This window comes from Benincasa hispida, chromosome 4 (genome assembly GCF_009727055.1).
Source record: "Benincasa hispida cultivar B227 chromosome 4, ASM972705v1, whole genome shotgun sequence".
NCBI classification, from domain to species: domain Eukaryota; kingdom Viridiplantae; phylum Streptophyta; class Magnoliopsida; order Cucurbitales; family Cucurbitaceae; genus Benincasa; species Benincasa hispida.
This window is the reverse complement of record NC_052352.1, coordinates 42,534,632-42,554,160: the sequence shown is the minus strand read 5'-3', so window position 1 is coordinate 42,554,160 and position 19,529 is coordinate 42,534,632. Positions and strand designations below refer to the sequence as shown.

The 19,529-nt window shown below is 34.7% G+C and overlaps 1 protein-coding gene across 3 annotated transcripts; it reads right to left on the bottom strand.

Annotated features, from left to right (window-relative positions):
- Positions 1 to 8,002: 8,002 nt before the first annotated feature.
- Positions 8,003 to 17,827, bottom strand: LOC120075870 (protein GIGANTEA-like). 3 transcript variants are annotated; one of them, XR_005481448.1, is made up of 16 exons: positions 17,646 to 17,827; positions 16,851 to 17,303; positions 15,905 to 15,976; positions 15,697 to 15,751; positions 15,442 to 15,584; positions 15,073 to 15,344; positions 14,659 to 14,714; positions 14,278 to 14,518; positions 14,036 to 14,186; positions 12,748 to 12,957; positions 11,086 to 12,624; positions 10,476 to 10,544; positions 9,959 to 10,177; positions 9,434 to 9,526; positions 8,905 to 9,269; positions 8,003 to 8,494 (listed from the first exon to the last, which is right to left on the bottom strand). XR_005481448.1 is itself a non-coding variant. In XM_039029591.1 (16 exons), exons 3-16 carry the CDS (start codon positions 16,938 to 16,940, stop codon positions 8,970 to 8,972), a joined length of 3,510 nt encoding a protein of 1,169 aa, XP_038885519.1. In that variant the 5' UTR covers positions 16,941 to 17,009; positions 17,197 to 17,303; positions 17,646 to 17,827; the 3' UTR covers positions 8,569 to 8,969. The 3 variants fall into 3 exon arrangements, 2 of the variants coding, with proteins under 2 accessions (XP_038885519.1, XP_038885518.1); XM_039029591.1 differs by lacking the exon at positions 8,003 to 8,494 and having other exon boundaries at positions 8,569 to 9,269; positions 16,851 to 17,009; positions 17,197 to 17,303; XM_039029590.1 differs by lacking the exon at positions 8,003 to 8,494 and having other exon boundaries at positions 8,569 to 9,269.
- Between the last annotated feature and the right edge of the window lie 1,702 nt (positions 17,828 to 19,529).

Below are 19,529 nucleotides of genomic sequence, written 5' to 3'. Positions count from 1 at the left end.
CTGAGGGCTGCCTCGAGTGCTGCAATTTGCTGTTGAAGACTATTAAATTGCTGCTTAACCATTATTGGGGAAAGGCCCACTAAATTGGTAGCATCAAGGTTGGTCGGAGTAGGCTACACATGGTTGGTTGTCGCCGAACTAGTTGGTCGATGCCCATTGTGGAATGACGATGATTCCCCCAACTTAGCAATGCACCACCGGTCACCCATGTCCATCTGATCAAAATGGCTAGAGTTTGGTAGATTAGGGCTAGAAATCGACAGCTGCCCAGTGGCCGTTTTGAGCAGATCCAACGGTGTAGAGGTCGATCTCGCAGTGGCTAGAGCGGGCCAGGGAACGGAAGATTGTGGCTGGTGCGGATAGCTGAGATGATTGGCTACGAAGTCAGCACGGTCGAATCCAACTGGCGCGGACAGACTCGGCTGGTGCGATGGGAATGGCTGCTGCAAATTGACGCGGATCGGATCGGTGCTGCCCACCGGCAGCTGTTGTTGCGACGGCGTCGTCTAACCAAGGTACGCTAATGGCTGGAAGGTCTACTGTGTCGACTGACCTAGAAAAAATGGAAGAGTCGTCCTAAGATAACGATCAATTGCCGCCTGTACAGCAGAGGCGTGGATGTCCTCGACAGCGACTCCACTTGTTCCAGTGACTAAATCGCCGGCTTCTTCTGTCGATATAGGCTAAGAGCCTTGCAGTGGGTTTTCACCAACGACGGCTAGGGTTTCTTCAACCTGTTCTGATACCATATTGAAATAGAAAAGGGAAGAAAGGGAAAACACACAGTTTACGTGGAAAACCCTAGGTCAAGGAGGAAAAACCACGATAGGAGTTCTTATACATTTCACACATTTATAGGGTACAATAGAGCCAAATAAATAATTAAGACACACATTAGAAATAACAGAGAATAGAAAACGACTAAAGGGCAGAATACACTACTTTCAACACTTTGTTGTCTACCATGGCGAGAAGAATGGAAGCAAAATTTGACAAATATTGGAAGGAAATTGATAGGATAAATCTTCTCTTGTATGTTACTGTTGTTTTAGACCCTCATTATAAGTTAGAATTTGTGATATTTATGCTTACGACTTTATATGATGGAGAGATGGCAAATGAAATTGGGAAAAAAATTGAAGATATGATTAGAAGAATGTATAATGAGTATAAAAGTGCTGATAAAGAGGAGGATAGTGCAACAAATCAAATTGAGAAATTGGAGAATTTGATGGAGAAGAACAATGATGATGAATCTTGAGCTACTCGCAATTATTATAGATTTGTTGAATACTTGATTAAAAAAGATAGTCAATGGAGTAAGACCGAGTTCGATAAGTATATCATTGTGCCATGTGAAAAATCAAAGACTCTAAAAGTATCAGTTTATCCCCTTATAGATAGTCGATTTGACATCTTAACATGGTGGAAAGCATATTCTGGAAAGTACATGATTCTAGCAAAAATGGTTAAGGATATATTTTCCATTCCTATCTCAACTGTAGCTTTGGAGTCCACTTTTAGCACAGGAAGTCGGGTTTTAGACTTATATCGGAGTACATTATCTTCAAAAACGGTTGAAGCTCTTGTTTGTACACAAAATTGGATGTGTTCTACACCAATTATAAATAGAGATGAGACAATTGAGATAACAACCGACCATAATGAAAAGCTTGAGTCAGGTAATTTTTCAATCTAAGTATACCTTTTAATATCTCTTTATTTATATTATATAAACTTTTTTTTTGTAGAAATCATTAGTGGAGAAGACAAAGCATCCACGGTAGTTACTAGTTAATCAAGGTGATTGAAGAATGGAGTGGGAGGAACCTTGGATTTGATTTGTCTGGAATTCAATTTTATCATGTTTGGACGTCAAAAATTTGTAATTTGTGCACTTTAATTTCATGTTTGAACTTGGATTTTAGGTTGTGTTTGAACTTTGAATGGGGACTTAGACTAGATGGATGGATTGTATTTTATGTTTGAACTTGGATCAACTCTAGATGGATGTCTTCAATATTGAACCTTTATTGAGATTTTGGATGAAATTTTATTGAGATTTTGGATGAACTTTAATTTAGATTTCGATGAACTTTGTTTAATATTTTGGATGAACTTTAATTTAGATTTGGATGAACTTTGTTTGAGATTTAGGATGAACTTTATTTTAGATTTAGATGAACTTTAATTGAGATTTTGGTAACAAAGAATAGTAAAAATATAGCTGAACAAAAGGCACAACGCAGTAGCGAAAATTGATATTTCGTTTAAAAAAAACTGAACCATCGGTTAAAAATCGAACTGAACCAAATCGATCTGAACTGATTCAAGAACCAAAATCGATGGAAATCAGTTTTCAACGATCCTATTTAACTGAGAACCGAGCACTTCGATTCGGTTCATGGTTCGGCTCAAAACCATATCGAACCGAACCGTGTATACTTCTAACCTGAATAACTCTCGCCCTTGAATGTCAGAGGTTCCTTTTCAAGTATTTTGATTTATAATATATACACATATGGTACTATAGTATATATGATTTGCGACTGAAACTCTGGCATGATTTGTTTTATTAGGTAGTGTTTCAATGTGGATTCTCTTTACTGTTTTATATATGATTTCCACAATATTGATTTGTTTGAATAAAAACTATGTTTTAGTTGGAATTTACGAGCAAGTGTGTTCCTCATGAATTTGATGAAAGGTAAAGGATTTGAGGTGAATTATTTTCTTCTGAATATTGTGGGTTTTTTTACCGAATATTTTTGTTATTAGTTAAATGTTATGGAGTTTCATGAAAGCTTTGTTAATAAATGATTTAAAAAACTATCATGAGTTTAAAATGTGAGTGACTATTTTCAAATGCTTACGGTATAATTTATATACTAAACTTTATGTGAATTTTTATGAGCAGGATATGTTCTTAGTGTAATTAAACTGCGATTTTGATGACGGTTTTCTATCACTGATTTTATGAGCAGTTATGGTTTTTCTAATACTCGGAGTTGTTCTAGAAATTTACGTTAAAAATGCATCTTGACTTGGATTTATTGATGGGAATGTTTCTATTTTGTTTATTAAGGAAACCATGTTTTAGCTATGGATTTCATGGAAAATTATTTTAAATCTTATATTACTATAGTTTATTACAAATATTACTGTTTTAAACTCGTCACTCACTGGACTTCCCAGCTTGTCCTTTTAATATTTTTCTCTCCCCATGTAGCGAAAGAGTTCTCGGTGCCTAATCTACACAAGTCCAATCTCCACTGCATCAAGTTATTAGATAGCTCAAGTCTCTTAGATTTTTGTATGTATATAGTTTTGGGTCTGGTCTTACATGTAATCATATTAGCAGGAAATGAGAGAAGTTAGTTTTGTTGGTATGTATATGTTTGTAAATATATCCATGCGTATATATGAGCCATGTATAGGTTGTATGAAGGTCTAGAATGTTTATAAGACTGCGAGTTATGATGTGAATGTATATTTATATGTTGAATATCAGGTTAAATGGGAATCAATTTGACAATAAAATGTCATAAGAGGACCGATATTTACTGTCTTCACATTTCTTTCTAAGTTAAGAGGGTAATTTGGGAGGAGGTGTGACAAATACCAACTACGTCTAGGGGACAATGTGCCCGTGGAAAGATATATTCACTAATAAATAAAGCCAAACAATTACAACGATGTATTTATCTGTAAATAAATGACAATTATAGTGACACGCAAAGACCCAACTTAGAAAATAATTATATAGGTTTCCCCTAAGTGTGAGACTCCCTCTCAATGTAATCTAGGCTCCCCCTAAGTGTGAGATCTCCTCACGTTCAACGTACTTAGGCTCCTTCTAAGTATAAGATTAGTAAATGATCACTTAGGCTCTCCCTAAGTGTGAGACTCCCTCTCAATTGCAATCTTTCCACCGTCTAGTGAATACCACTTCACTTTTTGAACTTAGGCTCCCCCTAAGTTTGAGACACTTTTCTCAAGTTGATGAAGAACAAATCAATTAGATCTAGAGAAACACTCGAGACCGACAATGAAAAAAACTTCACGGTCTCATGGATTAACACACTTGTGTTTTCTACACAATCACAACACAACGACAAAAATATTCTTCAAAACAGAATTTGAGAAATCCTATTGACAGATAAGGAAAAAAAACTTCTGCAGAATCTGCTACCTTTCACGTTACAGAAGTCATTGAAGATGTCCTAGCATGTTGTAAAACATGTTATAGAAACATATTGTTCAAGTTTTGCCTATAATAAATAAGTCAATCATATTGCAAAAACACATACCCTAACACCTTCGAATGGAACTACTATAGTGCCAAAAACATATTAATTAGGTGTTTTAAAGTATATTTCATTATGTAACAATTCTTAGTATATTGCATATATATGTTAAAATATTTCACACATAACACAATGTTCTAAGGGGTATTTAAAAAATCATCTAACGAAAAAATTGAAAGGAACAACTATCTATTTTAGTATATTACAAATATACCTTCGAATGGAACTTCTGTAGTGCTAAAAAAATATATTAATACGATGTTTTAAGATATTTCATAATATAAAAATTCTTAGTGTATTGCATGTTTATGTTAGAATATTTCATACACCTACCACAATGATCACTGGTATATACGTGCTACCAATATATAATATATATTGACTCGAAATATACTATGTGATATGTTACATACGTGCATATATGTAACATATTATATTTACATACAAATATATTAGACATGAAATGTGTAACAGTATATCCAAAAATAACTACAAAATGTGTACTATATACCAATTGAATTTCTGTGAAGGAAGGGAAGGAAGAGAATGTGAAGGGCAACTGTCGTTGAACTAATTGAATTGGTTGTAATCTGAGATCTCAACTAATTTGGAGTCTATAATAAATGCATTTAAAAAAGGGTCAAATATTATCACTCTAATTTAATATATTTGGTCATAATCTCTCTCCAACATTAAGTAAGCTTAAAAAATATAGAAACTCTTTTCTCTAATAAATAGCCATAAATGCAATTTAGGCTAACCTCTAAAAGTTATTGTGGTCCTAATCTGCATATAAACCCTACATTTGTAAATATCCAATAATTTAGATATTTATAAAAATAAGTTTTGTATAGGATCTATTCTCTAAATAACTCTTTTGCCAAGTGTGTAATTGCCCCTTTAAAAAAATGACCTTCTTTTTCAATAGAAGTATATTGATTTCTTTCAACTCGATTGATTTTTTAATTTACAGGTAAACTTTTTTAACTAGGTACACTAGATTGTTTTGCAAATTTACTTTTTTTTTTAATAACAAATTGTATCGAATAATTATTTCTAGTTAATTGCATTGAGGTTTAGAATGAAGTAAAAAATCAAATAAAAATAGATAGCTATGGGTGAAAAAAAACACACTTGAATTTAGAGATTAAATCTTAAGAGATGAACTAGAGCTTGAGCATTATCTTGACTAAGAGAACAAAAGGTTATTTTAAAAATAATATTTTAATAAATTGTCATAAAAATAGGGTCAGAGAGGAAAATAATAACAAAAATAGGATGAAAGAATCGTAGACTCAGTATATAATTAAGGAAAAAAGTATATCACGTCCATGAGTGTTTTAATAAATCGTGGACCAGGTATACAGGTTAAATAAAATTGTGAACCAAATCCACGATTTTAAGCTCCACATGACAACTACATATAAGACTTTACCACATTGGAAATCGTGGACGGGGTCCATAAATTTCGTTTAGTCTCTTATTTATTAAAATAACTTTATTTTAAAGGGTTTTTTTAAAAAAAAAAAAAAAAGACTAATACAATAAATACCATTATTAAACAAATATATTATATTATATATCCACGTTTGTTTAAGTCTAATATATATATGGTGTATTGGTGTCTTTAGGAGAATCAGGACAAAAAATAAATCCACTTAGTTTTAGACTTGATGCAACCCAAGGGCATCATTATCTTTGGTTTGCACACCCCATATTTCGAAGATTTACAAGAAGATCAAAAATACGAGATTGTATCCGGAATTATGTAAAAAAAAATATGAGAATATTTTCTAGTGTTGAGGGAGTTGCACGTATCGAGATTCAAAAAGAAATTGATTTTATTCATGTGATAATCTTTATGAGATTCCCAAAGTTATTAATAGAATAGAAGGTGTGTCTCGAAAAATCGAAGAATTACAAATGTACAAAAAGAATGAAATTATAGGAATCGAAAACTCAATATTGCTATTACAAAAATAGGAAACCCTTACGAACACCCTAATATTCTTGCAGAATTTATAGCCAAACAATCAAAGAATAGAGTTTCATTTCGCAAAGCAATGAAAAAAACTATTAAATTAACTGCAGGAGGGTACAAAAAGGGAATTCAATGACAAATTGACGTATAGACGAAAAAGAATGTCCATTGATTTTTATAAAATCGTGTATGAAAGGAATGATGGGATTGATCTTGTCAAACATGTCTTATACATCTCATTAATGTTCAATACCATAGGAATAGTGGTTTTTAGAAAAATCCACTTTGAATTTCTAGAACAATTATAACTAAATGCATTCTCTCTCTTCTTCTTTTCCCAACACCCAAGAAATTCACTCAAATTTTCCAATCTCTCCTCTTTTCCCTCTCTTTCTCACCATTCTTTTTCTCTTTTTTTCATTGCACCATTTCTCTTCTTCTTCCTTTTTGCTTCTTATTTTCTTCTCAATCTACATTGTTTTGTTTTCTTCCTTCTTTCTCTCTTATTTTTCTTTTTTAGTTTGTCAATTTTTTTTTTTTTTTTTTTTTTTTTTTTTTTTTTTTTTTTTTTTTTTTTTTTTGTAGTTTCATTATCTTTTGTTTTCTTCTCTGTTTTCCTTTCTTCACTTTTTTCCTTATTTCACTTAAATCGGTTTTTGTCCAAAATTGATCCTGCCAGATTAATGATAACCTCTAAAAGTGATAGTGAAACAAAGATTTTTTTTTATGGAACTGGGTCCATAAAAAATCTCGAATGTGACAATCATGATTTTCGACATAGCAAAATCTCGAATGTGACAATCATGTGGAGCTTAAAATTATTTATGGGTATACAATTTTATCTAAATTGTGTACTAGGTCCACGATTCATTTAAATACTCGTAGATCGGGTGCATGTTTTCTTTTAATCATGTATCGGGTCCACAATTCTATAACCTTATGTTTGTTATTATTTTTCCTTCAACCCTATTTTTATCATTATTTATTAAAATAACATTATTTCAAAAAAAAAATGGAGATCAAGGGCTCGATTACCCCTCACACATATTGTTGAACTAAAAATAACTTTACAAAAAAACTTAGAACCTATAAGGACTAAAATTGTAATTCAACCATCCTTTTCTTTATTATTATTATTATATATGATAATTATGAAAATAATAAAAAGTATGTTTTTTTGAAACAAATATTACACATATATTATCTATTGCACCTCACCAAAGATATATAGGATCGTTGGGAAAATGTCATTCTAAACACGAGGAATCAAACCAAACTGATATCAAATGTCAAGTTTTTATTACAAATCAAGGTCAGAATTACAAAATAGTCCGAGTTTTTAGTTTTTCTTTTTCTTTTTTATCTATCTCAAATCTGTGCCCATGGCCAAGTGTAATATTTTCCACATCGTTGTCGTTTTTATTATTTATTATTATTGATATATTTGTCTCTCTCTTATTTTTTTTCATTATAAAGTCTATATTTTACGTGAGCACAGGATGAAAAGATTAAAACATCTAACTTTTTAATCAAGATTAATCAAGATTATATATTTTAGTAGAGTTATGTTCACGTTGCACAACTTAAATATATATCCCACTTCCCCAGTCACATTGATGAACTTCAAATTCGAATATAAAAGTTTAAAATCCAACCACTAACCTTAATACGAAGTTTCAAAAGAAAAAAGACATTTTTTTTCTCACCGCCAGAATACCATATTCTAATATTTCAAAAATAATAAGAATATAATAACAAATACACTAAAATATCTTCTAGTTTGGTTAAGATTTTTTTTTCCCAACTTTTTAGCGCCACAAGTAGATATAAACATGACTCACTCCATATATTATAGCCTTCAACTCATTAGCAAAAACCTATGTGCACACAACTACTTACTGGTTTCATCTGTGTTTCAAAAGCCTTCCCACTTGGTCACTCTGATCAAACTTGCCTGCTTTCGCCTGATGATTAGCTCAAACGTGTTCGTCCCAACTCGAAAAAGAAAGGGATGCTGAACATCGGGGTCATGTAGCAGCCGGGGTTGGCCTTCCTATAGATGGCCTCAATGATTTAACTGAGCATAACCATGTCTGCTCCAAAACCATTTGCTGCTCCGACTAAACTATCAAACGACACCAAAACCGACAACTGACACCGTGGCATGAACATAATATACGAACCTTAAAACCCTTATTTGGGATAGCTGCAAAACCGACCGGGTTGAGAACAATTAGGAAAAATCAAATGGAGATAACATATATATTTTCCTGGAGAAAGTTGAAATAATAGTAGATGGAGCTCTGCCAAGTTCAAGCTACTCTAATTCATTTGATGTAAGAAGATCCAAATTACATGTGGTAGACCAACCACTGAAATAACACAGGGTTTTACAACATACAAAACAGATACAACAAGATAACAAGATAGGTGAGAAAGCTGGTTGCCCTGTCATGGTGTTACTGTACATGATCATCTCATCATATGAAAAAGTACCAACCTCTGGCCAGAATAAGGAACTATTATGACATTATGAGGTTTTATTTCTCAAACAGAATGAGAAAACTTAGGAGTAGCTAATACGAAGCTGCTTGTTTCGAATCAATCAATACTTACTATTTCTCTACGTAAGCCGCTCGCCTATCGTCCGAGTAAATTGGTTGCCAATGCCTTAGTTAATCTCACAAAGAAATAGAGCAGCCTAATTCCTTGGCAGCAACATGAAGAACCTCAATGGGCATTCCGGTTACGAGTCGACTATGAGCTTCCCAAGTTAAGCACTTTTCAAGGTCATCTTTCCAGTTAATTGCTTCCCTGTTGAGGTATTGAAAGGATGGGCTGTGGACACCATTTATGTTCTTTGGTGTAGATCTACAGACGAATGAACCAGTTTGCAAAATATCGCGAAGAACTGATGTACTCAAAGTACGGACATGTGCACTTGGATGAGAAAGACACCGAACTGTAGCTGGCAGACGACACTGTATGGACAAATTCATTTCTATCAAAATGCAGTTCGTTGACAATTGGGGTTATGATTGCTGATTTTATAGGCATAATCAATTTGACGAGTCAAAATATGATGTTAAGTTTCCTCAATTCGAAATTTATTTGAGCGAGTACTTGAAACATGAAAAAATGTTACCTTCAAAAGGTTGGCAAGACCATCCGCGATGGACAACCCAGATTCTCCCCACTCCAACACAGGCCGAACTGCTCGAGCTGTTGCTTCTAGAAGCTGTCCATATAAATGAGAGATTTAAATACCAACAAACAACGAAGTTCATAGTAATACAACTACAATGTATCTTATCTACAGTGTTCAATTATTCCTCCCTCCCATCTGTCATTTTTCTTCTCTACACAGGATAGATTGCTTTGGTTTTATCCCCCAAACTCCTCCTCTTTATGCCTATGAGAGTAATTTTTGTTAAAATTATTTTTGTTTCATCCCGTTTAAAGTGACTCCAAACATGATGATTTTAATCCTTCCAAATCAATTTTGATTGTATAGAAATCACATTTGGAAGTGTAACGTCAGCATTAAATTGTTTTTAATAATTAAAAACATATTTTGAAGTGATTTTGAACATTAAAAAATTGTTTTAACCATTTTAAAATCACTACCAAACATGCTCGTTAAACTTTTAAGGTCAAAATTCTATATCACCTCCAGCTGGGGCAAAGTGCAAGCTTCTCCATCCACCAGCATTCCATCTGTAGCACGCAAAAGAAGGTCAGATGCGCTTGCTAAAGTTACTAGCGATTCCGGTTTATCGTGATTTCTCATGAGTTCAACAATCAATTTGATGATCCGCTGATTGATTCTCCACATCTTTTGCCCTTGGGTATCATCTTTAGCAATCCAAGGCTGGAATTCTCTATCAGCCTGACAATCCCAGAAAGCAATAGAAGTAACTATAATACATGAAGCATTCAACAGAGATAAACCCAGAAACTCGAGCTATTAATTCAAGCGCCATTTCCATGAAAAATATTACAACTTTTTAAGAAATTTTTTGTCTGGCGACAAATCTCTGCAACATGGAATAGGGAATTCTTCAATCTTCATTGTTATACAATTTCAATAAATTGATGGCAGCATTAGCATTTTAATTTACCAAGAACAGGAAAAAAATGATATAGGAATAAATTTAAGCAATGAACAAGTTGACTAGAGAATAGACCTGGAGCACAACAGCTGCAGCTGCTTTTGCTGGGGATGCAGAAACAACATTGCATAGAGCATCAACTACCTACAAAATTGAAGCGTATTTGTCCATCAGAATACTCGCTCATGCAAAATTAAAATAAGTAGTCGACTGTACATTATAAGCATCAGAATGTGCATGGAAGCTGTATCTTTTTTTATCGCAAGGATGTGGTTTTGAAACGGTTAAAATTACCTTGTCATATTCAAAATCACTCTGAAATATGTTTTAATATTCAAAATCAATTTAATATTTTAAAGTGTAAAATCAAACCTAAAATTGCTTTTGAATGATTAAGAACACGAATTGGGATGATTTTGAACATCACAAAAGTGATTTTAACCATTTTAAAATCAATTCAAAACAGTCTAAGTTCAACTCGCATAATTATACCCTCGATCAAGAGGTCAAGGTTCAATCCCCCACTTGCATATTGTTGAATTAGAAAAAAAAAATCAAAATATCCCCCGAGTAGTTGATTGCTTGTGCTGGTAGAAGCAGTTGAAGAAGAATTCATCTGGTTTATCACCTCTCAGTACCTAAACCAGAAATACAATGGGCAGAAAGAAGGCAACAGTTAGATTACCTGTCTCCATCCTTGCTGGGCAGATGTCCCCTCCGCGCTAGGTTGAATTTCGGGTGTCGCAATTAACTTGTGCCATAAAAGTGAAACGACAGAGAAACATAACTCCTGCTTCTCTGCCAGCACTGATCTTAAAAGAATTTGTGCACATCCATTGAATCCTATATGTCTATCAATTGTGAGAAAATTCGCTAATTCAGAAGCATCTAACTGGAAACTTGCTATTCGTTTGCCCAACGTATTTTCCAAGTCAACATTTGAATCTGGAGCTCTTTCAAATGAAAGTTTCGCCATAACATGGCATGACTCTTCACATTTCGGGATAGATTGCTGTCCAGTCTCGAAGTAGACATGGTTATCATGTTGAGTTGGCTTTCGCCCTGCTGAAGATACACGAGAGTACTCTGAAAGTGGTGCAGACACTAAGTGCACTTCTAATGGTTCAGCCCTATTGACAATAGATGCGACAGCTTTGCTGTGAATATCAATAAGGTTGTACAGTGATGAAGCCCGGGTGTAAATTTCTTCGTCCCACTTGCACCGCATCAAAACAGAAAGAGCATGCATGCAAGCTCTTGACCGTCGAAATAGTTCTGAAACATGAGCAGCAACCATAGCTGCAGCAACTATTTCATTTGAACTGTAACTCCAAGATGTTCCAAGAGAAGAAGGCTTCAGAGAAAAGAGAGCCTCCAAAATTGATAAAATCCTATGAGTATGACGAATGGCTGAGTCAATGCTACTCTGAAGTTCAAAAGATCCATTTATTTTGACCAACTTGGCCACATCTTGCGAACTTTTAAAATTCAAACGTTTCCTTCCCCGTGACATCAATGGAAATAGTTGCAGTTCACAAGCTAGAGCACAAACAGCAGCAAGAACATAAGAATCAAAAGCTGATACAGGTCCTTGTTTATTCATCCTACTTTTTGTTTCTCTTCTTTCTCTGGACATGTCTTGACTTGGCTCAACCCTTTCTTCCTGAAAATTACTACTATCGCTTCTTCTTTTCTTTCGTCCGTTTGATTGAGCTTCGTGACTAACGCAAACAGTTAACACAATAAAAAGTAAACGTGAAGCAAGCTCTTCAGAAGCACATGATTCTAAGAAAAGAGAGTGAACCATCATCCGAAGCTCTGATACAGAAAGGTTCTTAGAGGCATAACCATTTCCTGAAAGATATTTGAGTTTCCTTGTACGCTCTGTTGAAGACTCGGATGGAAATGCTCTTTGAAGAATTGCTTCTACAGTAGCAACAAATATCTTCATTAGACATGCTTCAGATGGACTGCCACGAGGAAGATATTCAAGGACCTTAAGAAGTGGTATGTACAAATTCCAAGATAATAAGGGAGGTTGTAGCGGTGTTGCGACGACAATTTCTGGAAGATCAACTGCAGAAGAACTTAACGGAATCAAGCCATAAGCAGCTTCCCAAATGGTACAGATTCTCCATTCAACTTCTAGGCCATGGGCACAAAGCATGGATGCAATCCCTTGGGCAGTTGCTTCAATTGTTGCTTCTGCTGCTGGAACTTCTATCTGGCATAAGCCAATATAGTTTGAATGTTAGAAACTATAATTGGAACACAAGAACATTCTTAACATCCCAAGTTATAGTTTTGTGTGAGTGCAGTCCGCTCTTCAGGGTTGATCTATATGTACCTGTCTCTGGTAGGATGATATATAATCACCCAATGGTTCATGTTGAATTTCAGCTCCCTCGACTTGCCTCAAAGGAGGAAAAAGCAATGCAGGTTGGGAGAGTATCCGGAAAAGTAGTGCTGCTGCAGCGTCAGCAGCAATACCTACTCGCATTGACATTGCAGTTCCTATGGCACGTAAAAAGTGCAAATGCATCCAGTTCCTAGGAAGCTGCAGTAAAGAAAAATCCAATAAGATAAAGATGAAACGGGAACATGACGAAGTAGTTAACGATTTCTATTGTATCATATTATCCATAGAAAAATAAAAGGAAAAGAAACACATAGGAAATCCATTAACCAATCAATTACAGTCAGCATGTAATTCTTTTTCCATTTACTGGAGATAATTCCCGTAATTCAATAACTATGTATACCTGTTTACCAACTATGCAAGCATGCGAGACGAACCATATCTATACCACTTCAACATTTAAATCTTTTCTTGAGTGGAACAAACCCTGCAGTTGGGTTCAATGAAGTTATGGATGGGTACCATATTTTTTTAATAAAATTAGTCTATTATGTGCTTAATTACATTGGTCTAATCTTAAGACTCTCAAGAAGTCTGCAAATTAAAGAACAAGACCATAATGTTGTTTTATGTAGTTTACAAAATTCTTGGCAAATCTGTTCTTTCCCATCCAACATATGAAGCAGAAATTCAAAAAAGAGAATGACATAATTTTATTTGTCTAAATTAGCTTGCAACTGAAGAAAAGATTATCAAAATCACTCGATACACAAACTATGTTGACATTGGAGAATCAACCAACAAATCTAAAATTTATTCTCAATTTCTGTTTTCCTTACGTTGGTTGGGTGGCTTGCTTTTATAAGGAAATACGAACTAGTTGGTTTAAGTAATGAAAGGCTGCCCACTGCTAAGCATCCTTAGGACATCATGGTGTGGGAGTGGTTCAAGATTGTGAATATTCTCATTATAATGTCCACTCAAAATTTATTTTTATCACATGACTAAGATTTTAACTAAGAATATTGGTGAGAGCAATTTTTTACAGCCTACTTGGGCATAACATAATATTCTCGGCCTAGAAGATTTTGATAAAAAAAAAAAAAAAATTGAGCAATTTTTCTTTGTTGACATTAATTTTTGCCATTTTTTCCTCTTCTTTTCTACCTTTCCCTCTTCCTCCTAAATGTCCAACAGAAGTAAATAATTTCGAGAGACTGAAAAGGAAAAAGAAATTATGTCAAGAAAAATAGAAACGCCACTAAAACTAGCTTACTCTTATTCTGGATGCATAGTCTTCAGCAGCCCGAAGGAGTTCTACAAGCTGAACAGCTGCATCAAGTGCATCAGGAGCCCATGAAGGAGGTGCTTCTAAAAGCCCAAGAAGAAGTCTTTGAGTAGCACTTGGAGTAGCAATAGCATAGTACCTAAGTAAAAAATACATGAGTATGCCATTGAGGCTAAGTTGAAAAGATTCAATAATTTCATTCGTTTCTTTCTTCCGAATTAGAATTCGACCTGTGAAATAAACGTGCATAAGGCTCCAAAGCAGGTAGCCCAGCAACTAGATGCTCGTCTAAAGCTGTAGTTGGTGGAGGAAGTAGAAGTGCAGGAACAGCTGCTGCCGTCAACGTGGCAGTCTCATATCTAGCAACTTCTTCATCACATACACTTAATATAACACCAGCACCATTAGCAACAGCCCATCTTGGAGTTGACGGTACAAGTTGCGGATGCTTTCCAGACCCACGAGATGTAGCTAAGAGAGAAAAATATATATATAGCATTGTGAATCCCTTGTCTCAATATGGATGATAATATTATATCATGCATTAATGAAAAAAACGTAACATCAATAAATAAAATTTATTCAGTTGGTTAAAAGGGTAATGGGCAAACCAGTTGTAGGCGGCTTTAGTTCTCCAGCTGCATATTTTCCCATAACGCCACTACACCTGTTGGATGTAAAACCATTGTAAGGTCAGGTGAAAAAATCTAACAGAAAGACCAATAAGATTGTGTTTAGAGCATTAATTGACTTTGACAGTTAAAACAGCATTAGATGGATTTAAACTCTTTGGAACTACAAATAAGTTTAGATCCGAGTCCGAGGCTTAAACTCTACCTTACCTTGCCACTATTCAGTACTTGTAGATAGATATGAGTCCGAAGAAATAAATATGATCCTATATTATAGATCATTAAAGTACTTGTGAATTCAAAATTTGGTTTCAGTGATTACATACTGCTAACCTCCTGAGTCCTACTACATTTATTGATGTAAATAGTAAAACTTGTAACATAACCACTCACCAACGGAAGTAGTCACTTCTGATACCTAGAGGCGCCGCAAGCAATATGTCAGTAATCCATGGAGATAGAGGCCTTAAAGGCTTCCTATCCTGATTCAAAGGCATCTGGCTGGGTGGCACATCACTTGAGTCACCGGTTGTTGTATGGTTATCACAACCACTTCTTTCTCCTTCCATATTTTGTTGTTCCGTCTTATATATGGGACGATTATAATGAGTCAAAATTCTCAATATCTCACCACATGCCAGAGCCCACTGTTCAGAATAATCATGCTGGAGAAAACAATATATGTGAGGCAACACACATTTCTGAATCTAATCCAAGCTCAAAAGAGAAGAGACAAAGTAGGAAATTCTCATTTAAGCTCACTTCTGTGTTGGGGCAGAATAAGGATATGAAAGACGAAAAGGGAGAACCGCTCTTGCAATACGCCATAGTACCATCAATAATACAAGATATAATTGGAAGAATAACAGCATGCCCATGCTCCGGATGATGAAGAACAAAAGTTGCTGGACATTGTTTTCAACAGTAAAAGTCAATTACTTAGTACTCATGCATAGAATATTTAATGGCAATGAAATGATCACTAAACTACTAATGACAAGACAGATTAGCCCTTACCCAAGACATCATCAATAAGGCGCTTTTCCTTCCATGGATAATGACTACGTATTAACTGCAGCAAGAGTACACATCAATAAGCTACACTCCTAAACACTAAATCTCCCAAGTCTCCACAAAATTTCAGATTTCTCATCCATATCAGTATGATTATTGAGTATGTTTCTGAATAACAGAATATTTGAGTAGAAAATGGGTATGGGAAAACCTCTGCAATATCCTCCGGGAATTGTTCCGATGTGAACTGACCCAAGCACTCCACATATGTAGTGATTTCAGCCTAAAAGCCAAGGTGTAAAGAGCACATGTTAGTTACCGTTGTTATGAATATAATTTGATTAAAAGGGAAAGTTGAATCTCATATATTAAAGCTCTTGACAAAAGTTTACCACATTAAGAATAACGTAAAATTGGTACTGTTTATTTTTCATGGAAAAAGTACAGAAATATGAAGAAAAAAATTGACATTTTTTTTCTTTTTGATAAGAAACTGAGCTTTAATTTGAGAAAAGTAAAAAAATAGCAAGGCCATACAAAAAAACAAGCCCAATAACTAACTACAGAAAGGAACTCCAATCCAACAAAATCAAACCAAGTTCTAATCACAAAAAGGCCCTGTGGCAAACACATACAAAGAGGTATGAAGATCTTATATTATTACACTCAAGCCAAATACTCCATAAGATGGCAAAGAAACTAGTATGCTACAAGACTGCCTTTATTACAAAAAGGCGGATTAAGGAGCACCTCCTCCCACATCCCCTGAACAGCCTTTATTCCGCACCCAATAAAGTCCAAAAGAAATCAACCAACAATCCCAAAGAAACCGTGCAAACTGATAACCCCACAACAGAAGATGGAGAAAAATGACAGTCATTTCATAATCATTTGTTTTTGCGTTCCACATGTATACAAATATATTAAAGAGAGTGAAGCTTCTGTAAAACAAATTATAAATTATATGAACACATCAGATAGCAATCATTTGTATTTCATCCTTATCAATAGCTCGAAATGGGCAAGTTTCAAGAACCAACCATTTTCCCAGGTTGCACAATTAGAAACAAAAGTAAAACCATTGACAAGGCAAATAAGATTTTTTAAAAATGAATGGATTCTAAAAAAATAGATGGAAGCACAGAAACTTGGCTCACTTTTCTTTGTTGCTCGTCTTGAGGCGGAGTCCAAAACAAAGACGAAAACTGGAGACGATCTATCCACCTTTCAGATGAACTAGCCATCATAGAGAACAACAAATAGTCTACTTCTTAAATATTCACTGGGAGCAGTCCACAGGTTTCGCCAGCCTCTCACTAACAATCCAAAAGATGAACCTCAAGCTTTTTAACATTCAACACACCGCTACCAGTCAAGAATCAAAATATCGTAACTCAACATCCCAAATCGGCACCCAGTTTCGATTACCAAAATTGAAACAAAAATAAAATGAAAATTAAGGCAACTGGGACAGCTCCTTCAAAGAAAATTTACAACTATGACCTATGATATAACCAGCTCAATACTTCCAATTTTTCCTGCCTTTCGAATCTGTGCCAAAGCCACCAACGTCTTCAAAGTTACAAGAAAAATACGCAGAAACCTGATTTCTGTTAAGAGAAAGCCATAAAATCAGAGGAAACATCATGAAACAAAACAATACTGAAAATATGAAACAAATAACCCAAAAATTTATCTACATGAACCGAAATAAGACAAAAATTACAAAATAAAATAAACAAACACGAAGAAATTAATTAATACAACCAAAGATTGTCATAAAATCTTCATTACGGAAGCAGATGAGCTCTAATTCAACGGAAAAAAAAAAGGTATAGAAATCTCAACATGGATCAGAAATTCAGAATCACAAACTATGAGCGATACATCACCAGAATAACATCAAGAACACAGAAGGAAAAGGCCAAAAATTAAAAGAAAAATACAGAAACCTGGAAGTTTTTCAGTTGAAGGAGCTCTTGAATAAGCAACTTCCGAATCAACAAATCACTGTAAAAACTGAGATTGTGATTTTAAATATTTGTTTAATTTTCACTGAATTGTTTTTCAGCGGTTGTGTTTTTGTTCAGAAGAAGAGAGAGAAAGATGGAGAGAGAGGAGGGAAGATATGACAGATCTTTAGCAGGGCTCTAGGCTTAAGTTGGCTGCTTACGTGGCACTGATATTTTCCTCTCGCCTTGGGGACTAAGCGTGGTGCTGCGTCATGCCCACCGGTAGTCGAGAGAATCATGCATGGCCATCCATGTATGCATCACATCTTTACCCACGTGGTTATTCTTCTCTTTTTTTTAATTACAAAAATAACCTCTAAAGTATGGTAATAGTTGGAATTATACTCTCTCGATTTTAAAAAATTGAGCTCTCAAGGTTATACTAGTTAAAATTGAATCTTCAGACTTACATAATTGTATAAATTTGATGGTTTGATTTTTATCCTTTGTGGGTCTAATTTCTACCATTATTGTAAGTTTAATGGTCCAATTTTAATATTTTTAGTAGTTTGGGGGCCCAATCTTTACAAATAAAAGTTTGAGGGTGCAATTGCAACCACCATCATACTTCAGGAGTGGTCTTTGTAATTTGTCCTTTTTCTATTTTAAGGTTTAAAAAATAGAAGCACGTCTTGTTCATTAACATCTCGGAAATATTCCGCCATAGTTAGGGCAGTTAAACCAACTCTCATACGAGCTCCCAGCGGTTCATTCATCTGACCGTAGACTAGAGCCACTTTTGATTCTGCAATATTTTCTTCATTAATTACTCTGGATTCTTTCATTTCCATGTAAAGATCATTTCCTTCGCGAGTACGTTCACCTACTCCTCCAAATACGGATCATTTTAGTCTCAAATTTTAAAGTATGTGTGCAATTAGTCCATAAATTTTTTAAACAAACCTTTTTAGTTCCAAAATTTGTAGAATATGTTCATTTTGAAAAACGTACAAACAATCAACTGAATATACGATGATGGCCACAATAATACTGACAGGAGAACTAACACAAATAAAAGCATAGAAGAACATAACACACAATATGTTAACCACGTTTGGTATAAATTTACCTACACCTGGGGCAGCCCAAAATGAAAGGAAGCTCAATAGTATTCAGAAGGTCTACAAGAAGAACTACTAAACTGATAGAACGACTATCATGTAATACAGTAAACCTTAGATAGGCAATTTGTTTAGACTCCCTCTAAACTTGATGTTACCTATCTCAAAATCTTCTCACAGCTCAGGATTCTCTTGAGTTTGCAGCTTTTGGCTTGATTGATCTTGTACGTTTAGGCTCCCTCTAAATTCAACGATTCTCTTAACGAAATCACCCACACATGGTAAAACCAACAGCCCTTTCTACTTTTTCTTTTTCAGTAATGACCACACAAAAGAACAACGATTGTATCCTTAAAAATCTAATTAAAAACATTCTCATACTACCTTTTATAACAACATCAACAAGGAAGATACATACAAGGAAACCAACATGATTATCAAAAAGGTAAGTGACCAGAACATTCCAAAACATTAACCAGTCAGTCTAACACAAAGTCAACCAGAAAAGGACCAATATTTCAATAAATTCACATGCCAAATAAAAACAATAACAATCTCCCCCTTTGGCATAACTATTTTCTTTTATAGGTAATTATGAGATAACACAAACAAAACAGCAGGTAGACAACAAGAAAACCGACCATACAACAAAACCAATAACCTACTGCCAAAACAACCAATAACAATAAGAACAACAAGCGAACGCCACCAAAAAAAAAAAAAAAAAAGCACACACTTCTCTTTGATTGCCAGAAAAAGAAAA

Bases quoted from the DNA above. Each gene is read 5' to 3' on its own strand.
- LOC120075870 (XM_039029590.1), bottom strand. From the start codon at position 16,940: ATGATGGCTAGTTCATCTGAAAGGTGGATAGATCGTCTCCAGTTTTCG. The intron at 14,715-15,072 runs GTGAGTGGTTAT...TACATCCAACAG, and splicing joins AGAAGTGACTACTTCCGTTG to GTGTAGTGGCGTTATGGGAA. The intron at 10,545-11,085 runs GTAATCTAACTG...TCAATTTTGTAG, and splicing joins CCCAGCAAGGATGGAGACAG to GTAGTTGATGCTCTATGCAA.